Source organism: Mus pahari, chromosome 17 (assembly GCF_900095145.1).
Source record: "Mus pahari chromosome 17, PAHARI_EIJ_v1.1, whole genome shotgun sequence".
Taxonomy (NCBI): Eukaryota; Metazoa; Chordata; class Mammalia; order Rodentia; family Muridae; genus Mus; species Mus pahari.
Window position 1 is genome coordinate 46,125,925 of NC_034606.1, and position 11,717 is coordinate 46,137,641.

At 50.7% G+C, this 11,717-nt stretch overlaps 1 protein-coding gene across 3 annotated transcripts in view; it reads right to left on the reverse strand.

Annotated features, from left to right (window-relative positions):
• Nucleotides 1-11,717, reverse strand: part of Mrtfa (myocardin related transcription factor A) — a 177,761-nt gene that overhangs the window by 9,226 nt on the left and 156,818 nt on the right. For all 3 annotated transcript variants that reach the window (XM_021216568.1, XM_021216567.2, XM_029531082.1), the window contains 4 exons: nucleotides 5,912-5,967; nucleotides 2,718-2,793; nucleotides 1,758-1,919; nucleotides 125-300 (listed from right to left, as the gene is read on the reverse strand). In XM_021216568.1, coding sequence (XP_021072227.1) covers nucleotides 125-300; nucleotides 1,758-1,919; nucleotides 2,718-2,793; nucleotides 5,912-5,967 — 470 coding nt within the window. The remainder of the gene's footprint in view (nucleotides 1-124; nucleotides 301-1,757; nucleotides 1,920-2,717; nucleotides 2,794-5,911; nucleotides 5,968-11,717) is intronic.

Here is an 11,717-nt window from a genome sequence, read left to right on the forward strand (position 1 = left end):
TCTATCCCTCACGCACACACACGTCTATCCCTCACGCACACAGTAGGAACTGCTCATCCTGCCCAGGCCGACTCTGGGTGGCCTTGGCAGGTATGAGGAAGAATTTAGGAGGAGGTAATCTCACCTGAGTGGGTGATATGGAGGTGGCACTGGGCAGTGGATCACTGACTCGGGACTCCAAGGGTGATGGCACTGAACCTTGGGACTCATGGCTGGCAGGCTGCTCAGGAGATAGGGCATCGCTGCTGTCCTCGTCGAAGGAGGAACTGTCTGCTACCTTTGGGTAATTTACCTGGCCCACTGAAATGAAAAGCCAGTGTAAGACTCCTGCAGCCAGTGCACAGGAGGGTAGGCAGGAAGGGCTGGCAGGACCCAGCCCTGCGTCTTATAGAGAACCTAGCGAGCGCCTTGCCTTCGTGCAGAGCTCAGAGGCACAGCCAGCCTTCTGGAACACGCTTGCCGGGAGCTGCATGGGTTGGCCCTTTGTACGAACTCCCAGTTTTGTTTTCCCACTGCTTACACTCACACAGTGAAGGCCATGAACCTGCTGCTGACAGACCACGGTGACAACAAGCGAGCACAGCTCCTCCTTAGGGCTCAGTCCCCAAAGGCCACAAGAGCCTAAGGCTCTGAGGCTATGGAGGGAGGGTCCCCACCTCACAGGTCCCTGGGCTCAAAGCATGCCCTCCTGCAAAGGTCCATGAAGCCAAGACCTAGCGCCTGGGCAGCAAATATGCCAGGACAGTCCACTGCCTTGAGCGCCCGGACTGGCCCAGAACCATGTTCTCACAGCTGACAGAGTTGGCTGGAAGGGGGCAGAGGCAGGGACAGGGGCCCCAGCTGGGACTTGCAATGGCAGTAGAGGAAAGACGGAAACCCAGGCCAGGAGGATATGTCAAGAGGCATGTCACAACCAGTCTCCACAGCCGGGGGAAGAGGTTGGGGGAGGGGAGGGCCCCAGATAAAAAGAGGAACAAGCCCACAGCCTCTTCCTCTCTAGCTGTGACCTGAGGCTTTCTACAGCCCTGGGACCGAGGAGGAGCATCTGAGCCTCTCACCGGCAGACTGCAGACAGACGGGCTATGACTGTGAGGGCGGGCCTTGGCCTTTTGGTCCCTCACCTGTGGCTAGACTTCACACCAATCCTACAAACAGATTTTTCTTCTTCCCAGCTTGGGGACCTATTCAGAGACAGTAGCAAGGTGGGGCCAAGCACACTTAAGGGTGAGCTAGCCCAGATAAGCCATAGTTCACACTGAGCTGGGCCCATCATGGAGGAAGCCACTGGCCATGCTGACAGGATGGAGATCATGTGCAGGCTAGCCCCACAAGTGCTATTTATCCCTCTCCTGCACCCAGCTATGTCCTAGAAGCAGGACTGGGTGGGCACTGCCCCGTGGGAGGTGATGGTCGATAGACTTTGGAGCAGGACAGATGGGCACGCTGAACAGACACTCAGGTCTGAGGGAGGGAAAGACATGGGACTTATGCTGTGTGTCTGAAGAGACGGTGGACACATGTGTGCATAGATGGACATGAGTGTAGATGGACGTGGGTGGGGCCCTCAGCAGCCAACGACTTCTGTCTAAGACAAACATGGGCCTGGGTTCCACTTCCTTGAGAGAGCCTCCCCGAAGGCTTCCTCACATTTCCTCCCTGTGAATCCCTGTTCCCTATGTCCAAACTAAAGTTTCCCCTTAACTCAGCCTCTCTTCTACACTCAGGCTACAGTCCATACAGGGTGGGAGCCTCCTCACCAATGATAGCCTCCTTCAGGCTGGACTCCACAGGCAGGATGTTCTTCTCCACCAGCTCCATGGGGCCAGGCCTCTGTGCGATCTTTTCATTGAGGTCATCAGCCAGCCTGGCTCTCTTCAGCTTCAGCTGCTTGGCCTGGAGAGAAGGCTCAGCCGAGGTCTCTACATGGAAAAGGGGGTTCAGAGAGATGGGAGGAAAGGTCCCAGATTCCTGCCCTAGAGCCCCTAGAGCAACAGGAGCTGACAGGAGCAGAGTGAGAACCACGCCCAGGCAGGAGTGTAGCCTGGCTTCCAGTGTCCCCGGACAATTACAGCCAGGCTTGACCCGAGGAGTTTCTGAGGTGGGGCTGCACAGCCAAAACACCCGAGGAAGAAGAGCTCTGCTCCACTTAGACCTGGGCCTCTGAGGCCACTGTTCTTTGTTCTGGGTCTTGGTGGCTTCAGGGCAAAATGTGGGGTTCTGACTTGAGAAGGTCTCCTTGAGGCTCCCAATGACCCCCAAACTAAGCAAACAAAAATAGGCACATACGTGGCACTCTCTGGAGCTAAACTTTAGAAAACAAACCCTATCGCTAACTATAGGAACAAAAAGTATAGCTGGGTGAGTGTGGCTGCCATCACAATGCTTAGGTAATACCCGTGGGGGAGTGAGCGAGCAGGTGAACTCCACACAAACTGCAGTGTTTGGGAGAGAAAGGGGCTCCATCCCAGCAGACAGAGACCATGACCATTTTATCCCAGTGGGTGGGTGACTCGGTATACAGCAGTGGGTGGTGGAGAAGGAGAAGGGTCATGTCAACCCAGGTTTCTCACGCACTCCTGTAAGACAGTAACAGCCACACGTGCCTGACTGTGAAGCCAACAGTTGGCCCTGCTAGCAGAAGACTGACAACAGCAGAAAGCGGGAGGGCAGAGAAACAGTGCACAGCCAGTTAGGGAAGTGCCTCCAACATCACACACCTTCCAGAATGTGCATCCTGACCAGCTCGGATCTCTCGGGCCGGGAACGGATCTTCCGTTTCAAATAGTCCTCGGTCTATGGAAAAGCACACCAATAAACTCTCAAGGCTGGGACATAAGCTTATGAGTGGACAGGACCACAAAACATGCTTTGGCTGTAGTGGCTGCCGCTGTCCACCTCAGCAGCTTGGTGACTGCAGGGTCCTGAGGCAAGGTGGGTATCAAGAGTACACGCCAGCTTCCAGCTGCATCCCTCAGGCCACCGCTGTATATATTTAAAACTTAATACTTACACTACCCCAAGTACTTAAAATTAGAAAACAAAACAGTCACCTATTTCATTCAGCAGAGCAGTGAATGAGTCTGCTGTTTCCAGCCCTTCTTTCATGTAGTTTGATTCTGCAGAGCTGTAATCACTCTGCAGAATCAAACTACATGAAAGAAGGGGATGTAATTTTATGTCCTGTTTCAAAAACCTTGCATTGCGTGATCTCAAGAGTCTTTTCAATTCAGTCTGAATGACTGCCAAATGCAATACTAATTTTGATACATGGTGTCAGAGCTCTAGTTCCTTAAAGTCCGATGTCCTCATTTCTGCACTCATCAGATGCTGGGAGAACTAAACCATTCCCTCCACAGCTCCGAGCCCCTGCTGCTGGAGGCTAATTCTAAGTGCATGTGACTGCAGAGCCTGCGCTCTCTCTGCAACAGCCTACGAAAGGAGAGGACAGGATGGGACAGGGTGAAAAAGAAGTTACTGGGCACATCACTACAGCAGAGATCAGCCTGGCTCTCATGCTGCTGCCCCGGGACCTTGTGGCAGTCCTGGAGCCTGAGCCTAAAGATGCAGAAAGCAGCTGTGGGCTCTGGGTACATCAGCCCATCTGTAGCGAGCAGAGGGCAGGCGCTGCAGCTTTCTACAGACAGCCGCTCTGTCGACAGCCGAGGCTCGCGGGGAGACAGCTTGTAAATCTGGAGGAGTGGGGCTGGAGATGCGCCTCAGCAGTTAAGATCGCTGACTGCTCTAATAGAAGTTCCGAGTTCAAATCCCAGCAACCACATGGTGGCTCACAACCATCAGGGGTCTGGTGTGTCTGAAGATAGCTACAGTGTACTCATATAAATAAAATAATTAAATTAATAATAATAATAATAATAATAATAATAATAAAAATAAAAGAAAACTTGGTGGAATTTCCAGCTTAGAGAACTCAGGCAGGCTCTGGGAGAACACGCCAGAGAGGCTACACCTCTCGTCTCAATGGTTCTGAGTCATGGCTTTTATGACAGTCCACCGGCTTGGGCCTGGCTACCCAGAAGCTACTAAGGAGAACCAGTCTGCTCCTGGCGCAGACGGTAAAGAAAGGACTTTTAGCTGATGCCACTGAAGGCACTGCTGGAAAACACAAGCAACTGACGGGAAAGCAGCTGATGGTCACCAAGAGAGCTCCTTTGGGACCTGGGCCACAGGCACCAGGGACAATTCTCCCCGAGGTGCTGTCTGAACCAGAGTCACAGACGTGGGGAGCAGTGGCATGACTGGAATCGCACGAGGAGCTTTCCCGCCGTACGCAGGCTGTCCGTGCTCTTACTCAGATGCAGATCTAACAGTTTTTCTAATTGCTATCACTGAGTAAGGCAAGTATGCTGCAACCAATCCAATATACTCACTTTTCATATTTAATTAAGGCAGTTCAGTGCATGCTTAACTATTAAGCCCAGTATTGTAATTTCAAAGTCATCTGTGAACAGATGTGCAACATACGCACTTGTTAGATGACTATATTTACTGCATGTGAGGAAATAAAATTATTTTGCATATATAACCGAACATATATGGTTATATAACATATACATATACATAGTTGCTAAAATGGACTTTAGTGTGATCCCCAGGACCTGCATGATGAAAGCAAAGAACTCTTATAAGTTGTTCTCTGATCTCCTGTGCGCGCGCACGCACGCACGCACACACACACACACACACACACACACACACACACCACACACACACACAATGTAATAAAAGTCTGGGCTCCACAGACCTAGGTCTGAGTCCCAGCCTTGCCGCTTTCTAGCTGGACAGATTAGTTAGCTTCTGCTGCATCTACAAACCAAGGTGTACACCAGGCGGTGGGTGGGGCACACACCTTTAATCCTAACACCCAGGAAGCAGGTGGAGCTCTGAGTTGGAGGCCAGCCTGGTCTAAAGAGTGAGTTCCAGGACAGCCAGGGCTACACAGAGAAATACTGTCTCAAAAAACAAACCAAAACAAAAACCAAGGACAGCTGCACATAAATTGTAAGGGTTCCTATGTGGATAAATACAAAATGAACTCAACCTCACACACACACACACACACACACACAGTCATGCTCAGTAAGACAGTGGTGTCTAACCAGGGCCCACTGCACCAGGGGCTAATCTGCCTGGCTGCAAATGCTGACCCTTGCTCCCTGCTGGGCCTCCTCTGGCTCCCAGCAAATGGAAGTAAGCAAATGGTTTGTTACTGCTTCTGTTTCTCAGTTTCCCACCCTGATTTCACTCTTCCTATTCCCTAAGAGTTAATCTTGATTTTCTACAGAGAGAAAAAGCAGTCCAGTGGGGGCCTGAGGGGAACCCTGAGCTGATCCCTCCCTGTTTCCACCCACACCAAGCACAGGTCATTGCTGGGGGTGTAGGGAGTAGAGGGAACTGAAAAGGAGGGGACAAGGCTTCGGCTACGGTGCTACAGCAGAAAGTGTGGCTTGTAGCACGCCAGGTCTGCTTTACAAGGGCAGAAGTGGATGCTGGCTGCTTTGGGGCAGGTGGAGTGCCCATAGGCTGTGGGCAGTGTCTGCTCCCGAGTGGAGAGCCAGCCATGGGCAGTACTGGTGTGGATCATCTACCTGAGCCTCAATGGAATCAGTGGAGGGAAGATGAAAGGTCTTTAGGCCAGGTTTGGGGAGGGAGATCTGGTGACCTTCACAAGGCCTCCAAGGTTCTAAAAGAGAGTCTCACTCTGTCTACATTTTACCAGGGAGAGTGGCTGGGGAGGGAAGAAACAGGAAAGGCCAAGGTTTTATAGTAGAAACCTATAGTAGAGCTACAAGGTGAGGGCTGACCCAAAAGCTGTGCTAGACTGGAAGGAAACACAGCTGGTGGCTGGTGCTGATAGTGTACTCTGCAGGTCTTCCGGGGAAGGGAGCCTTACCCTGGCCCGCTCCAGGCTCCTTCTCTGCTCATGAAATGCAGCCGGACTTTTCAAAGCTGTTGAGAAAAGAACCATAAAAGAATTACATTTAGAGGCTGAGGCTAGCTCTGTGCTAGAGTGCCTACTTGGCACAGGCAAGCCCCTGGGCTCAGTCCCAGAACCCAAACAGCAGCAGAACCCCCTTCTAGTGACACTCCATGTACAACACTAACACTGCAGGTGAGAAATGCCACCTGACACCCAAGAAGCACGCGTCTTTATGGCTGGTCACTCTAGGACCCCTGGGGACAGCAGTGCCTCTTGACCACTCTCCATCCCACCAGTTAGCTCCATGACCACCTGGCTCGGGCAGAACTGTGAGCTGGACCCACCGCACTTTTTCTGTCTCATTAGGAATTGCAGTGGTCACACAGGGAGGTTAAAGCAGAGGCCCGTCCCCTCGAAAGGCGGCATCTTTCTTCGGCCGGTACCAACAGCACGGTTTATCTTTGATAACTATGAAAACTTCAGTCACTGTTGGCTGACTCTGGTGAAAGCTGGGCCCCATTCTGGGGTCTGCTCAGCTTCTGTCTCTAATGGCAAGCCCGGCTGCAGCTCCTCTGCAATGCAGAATGAACACTCCAAGTCTCTTGTAAGGTGACACATGACAACTTAAGACACCGGGGAGGACAGGCTCGTGTGGCTCGCCTCACTAGGGAACAATGACAGTAGGTGAGAAGCATGCGAGGCTGTGGTCAGTTTCAGTTCTGCTGCCCAAGGCTGCAGACAGTGTGAGACTGTGTGCAAAGATAACCTTCCAGGCCTGTGGTGGGAGCCACTAAAAGTAGCAAGACACAGATAGGACCTATCCTGCTACCCTGCCTGGCCTCTGTGCTTCCGCCCCTCCATCCCAGGGGTGGGCCTCTTGGGAGGGAGCATGCTCAGAGGAGCTTCACCGTCCCGGCAGCAGTTCTGTTTAGATTAAAGACAATGTTAAAAATAGTAATAATAGGAGAGAAAACGTTAAGGCCATGAGAGCCCTTCCATTTTCTGACAGCAGGGGGAACTCTAGACTCAGCCGACAACCTCAAGACAAACCAGTACATGTTCTCTCCTCAACCTGCACAGCTAGAGAACCACCCAGGCTGCCCCAAGGGAAGGAAGCCGGCCCTCATTCCTGGTCCTACTGTTCAAGAATGTACTGGACCAAAACTGGCTTTCAGGGCCTGGAAGCAGGAGTGTGGTCTGAGAGTGACAGGCCAGAACCACTCCCTCCCACAACGCTGGGACAACATGCCCACAGGAGCATGCCACATCTCATACAACAGAGCTGCTCTATAGTCATTCATTCAGTAAGCTATCGGGTGTCTGTAAGAGGGTTCTACGTGGTCACTGGTGGGTCAGCAAGAGGGTTCTGTGCTGCAGCTTGAAAGCTCAGGTTAACTGCCAGGACCTAGAGTTCAGATCCAGGGTTAGAACCTGGAAAAGTTCCCGTGTTGAAGGATCTGAGTCCCTGTACTGGGTCCTAACAACTCTGGACGATTCAGGGTACGACTGCTTTTTGGAGACTGAGACCCTGCCCACCTCCTGGAACACGAAGACCCCCACCACTGGCGCTAGAGAGATGGCTCAGCAGTTACTTCAGGCAGCTCATGACAGTCTATCACTCCAGCTTTAGGGGACCCAATGTCCCTGCTGCTAGCTTCTGAGGCATCTACATGCATGTACATGCATCTACACACACAAACTCCCTCTCCCTCCCCCTCTCTCTCCCTTATTATTTATATTTTGCAAACAGGGTTTCTCTGTTTAGCTATGGCCACGCTGGGACTAGCTCTGTAGTCCAGGTTGGCCTCGAACTCAGAGATCCACTTGCCTCTGCCTCCCAAGTGCTGCAATTAAAGGTGTGCGCCCAGCCAACTCTATTTCGAAAGAATCAGGCTGAGTGTGGTGATGCATACCTTTTATCCAGGCACTCAGGAGGCAGAGGCAGGAGGGTCTCTATGAGTTCTAGGGCAGCTTGGTCTACAATGAGTTCCAGGATAGTCAAGGTTATATAGAGAGACCCTGTCAACATACTAATAAATAATGAATCAAATCCATGTCCACATGTCCAAAAGCACGCACCCAATGACTCATGGGATGCACTGCTGCCACAAGCACGGCTTAGCCAAGTCACTAGCTTGATTCTCCCAGCCATAGATGATTGTCTAAACTCTGGCTACTTGAATATCCTATACTTGCAACCCCAGGGGTAATGACAAACCCGGCTTCTGGAAGCATGCCTCACAAGCACAAACATAGCCTGATACAGGGGTGGTTCATCTTCATGTACCAATGACAGCTGCCACCACTGCATGACGGTAAGAGGTCAAAGGGACATGGTGGATACAGACTCTGAACCCGCTGACCTAAGGGCATGCTCTCACTCCAGCAAGATAGAAACTAATACCCACTGAATGCTTGCTTATGTGGCAGGGATTGGACCAGATTGGGTTTGGTTTTCCCAGATGTGGTCTCACTCTGCAGCCTAAGCTACATTCACACTCAGGATGACCCTTCAGCCTCAACCTTCATGTGCTGGGATCACAGGCATGCCGCACTGTGCCCAGCTGCTAACTCAGATATTTTAACACGTTAGCTAATTTAGCATTTTACCTAAGGAGGGCTGCAGAGAAGGCTCGCTGAATAGAGCATCTGCCACGCATGTGTAAGGCTCAAGTTTTCAACACCCATTTGAGTGCAGGCATATGAGCACTCTGTAACCGCAGTGCCCTTATGGTGAGCTGGGAGGTAGAGAGGAGAGGCTCACAGGTGGGGTGGCCTGGTGCACAGTGGCAAACAGGAGGTAAATGGCTCTCAGCCTGTGGGTCATAACTGATCTCCTTGGGGGTGCTGAAAACTCTTTCACAGGGGTCTCCTGATATTCACGTAACAGAAGCAAAGTTACAGCAGCAATGGGAACGGGTTTATGGTTGTGGGTCACAACATGAGGAGCTGCATTAAAGAGCCACAGCATCTCCATGTGATAGGGGAGGCCAATGCGTGAAGCTGTCCCCTCATGTGCACCTGTGCACACAGGAGCACACGCCTGCAATAGGTAATGCTCCATTTAATAGGCTCAGAGAGTTAGAAAAAAACTAGAAAATGACAGTCATGGTTACAACCTAATTCTGTTATCCTGAAGAGAGGTCTCTCTGCTTCTCTGACTTAGTTTCTCAACTTCTTCAAAAAACAAAGAACTTAGATTGGTGCAGAGGGGGGGTGGGGTGACATGTCAAGGTTGCACCAATCAGATGTACTAGTTAGATACAGACCTGACTGTGGGCGATGTGGAAAGGCAGGCTTGACCACAGCCACAAGCAAGAGTACAGGCTCACAGAAGGAGGACTTACAGACCCCTCTGAGAGACTCCAGGGCTTTCAGACCCAGAAAACTGTAGTTTGAAAACTAGGGCTTGCTCACTTGGAGCAGTCGTACACTAGACAGGCCAGGACGGAGGAGGCTGGGAGAATTCTTGTGCTGGATGAGGCTAGGGCGGGAGAGTGAGGAATGACCAGGAGAATTCACGATAGCAATGACAAAGTCTTATCCATTTATAACAACCACATCCTGGTCCCTAAGGACCATTCCAGTTTTATATGATGAAACCAACACTGGCTGAGCTGCAGTGACCATGGAGGGTGGATCCCTCCCAGGCTGGCTGTCATCCACCTCCCCTTCTTCCTTCAACTAACCCTGACCAGCATGTTGGTCCTTTGGCCCATGGGCAGCCTACCTAAGATTGTTCTCTCTCTTTCCCATTCTGAATTCTACTTCCTGACAACAGGCGTGGCTGTTTCAATCGCCACTTCTGCCAGACAGGCGGAGGAGAGAGAGAGTAACTGCTCCTCCTTCAGGCCTGTGAGGACTTCCAGCCACCATGTGCCAGGTAAACATGGGAGGGATCAGAGTCCCTGGGGTTGAGGCTGGGCAGCTATTGTGCTTGTCTAGCCAGCTTAGTTAAAGCACATTAGAGTGTGAATTGGTGATGGAGAGATGTAAGATGATACGGGTAAAGCCTCAAGCTTTCTTGATGTAGGATCAAGAGGCACAGGAGAGCCCAAATCACTGACCTTCCTTCCATGCCAAGGAGACTAGAGGCAGGGAGGCAGAGCAAAGCTAAGATGGGTTTTATTTTACTTATTTATTTTTTTAAAGATTTACTTATTTATTATATGTAAGTACACTATAGCTGTCTTCAGACACTCCAGAAGAGGACATCAGATCTTGTTACAGATGGTTGTGAGCCACCATGTGGTTGCTGGGATTTGAACTCAGGACCTTCAGAAGAGCAGTCAGTGCTCTTAACCGCTGAGCCATCTTTCCAGCCCCGCTAAGATGGGTTTTAAAATCCTGGCTTTTGATAGTTAGAAAGCACAGACTTTAAGTGTCCAGCCAGGAGGGATGCGCTCATCGTGGGTTCTGTCCCTCCCTCCTTGCTGTCCTAAAGCTTTGCCAGGAAGGTCCAGGACATTACTCATCCCAAATTCATGTTCCCAGAACTCCAAGAAGGCAGTCTCTGTGTAGAGAAGGCCCTTATGACCCATGAAGACACCAGAGTGTTAGGAATACACATTTCTGGTGGCAAAGGGCTGCTCTTGACCCGTTCTCCCCCCTAGGGACCTGATGTCCCTCTGAGCAAAGGCAAGTGTGCAGCTCCGATGGGGCAGGAAGAGCAGAGATGCTTCAGACACCACGGATGACACACTGGCCGAGAGCTGTGGTGTTCCTCATCACACAGCTTCAGTCCCAGAGTGGGCTCCACACCAGCCGGCTGCAACCAGTCGATACTCCGGGCCTTCTTGGTAGCACCTACCTGTTTTCTTCCTCTCTGACAAGCTAGCTGCCTTAAATGAGCACATTTGTGAATTAAGCAAATAAAAGAGTTCTGATTTCCACTTTCTCAAGAACACACTATCCAAGCACTATAGGCAGACTCAAGAGCTGTGTTGAGGCACCTACAAGGCTCTGTTCATGGACTGAAACAGGAAGGTTATAACCAGCACCTTCAGAAACCAGTTCAAGATTTACTTAAGCATCCAGGCTCATAAACCTCCTACTCCCCCCGCCCCGGGAGATCTGGAGCTGCTTTTCATCACTGACAGCTCTTAGCCACCAAGTTCAGTTCCTCATTCTCCACGGACCCACCCAGCCTGTGTCTGTCTGTGTGAGGGTGGGCCCGAGTCTCTCTACAGATGCTGACATCCAGGAGAAAGACAATGGCTGTTGGGCTCTGGTTACGGTTTGAGCTCACTGACAACTCTGTAGGCAGGAGCTATATGCTGTGACTACCACACATTAGGACACCTTCTGCTTTCAGCCTTTTTTCCTAGTTGTGATTTAGTTCTTATTCTTTCTAAAAATATTTTTATTTTATGTGTATGGGTGTACCCTGCATGTATGTCAGTGTCCCATTTGCATGCAGCACCCTTGGAGGCCAGAAGAAGGTGTCATATCCTGGGACTGGAACCTCAGATGGTTGCAAGCAGCCATGTAGATGCTGGGAATTAAACACCAGTCCTCTGGAAGAGCTGCTGGTGCTCTTAACAGCTAAGCTCTTTCTCCAGCCCCTTTAATTTTTGTTCTTAAAATTACATTTATTTTTAGACTTATTGTGTGTGTTAGTTTGGTCCCTTCTACCATGTGAGTCCAGGGATTGAACCATGAGATTTGGTGACAAGTACTTTTACTCATGGAGACATCTCCTAGTCTCCACGGTTAGTATTGATAACTTGAAATAATCTAGAATCACTTGGAAAAGAATCTTTTTTTTTTTTTTTTTTTT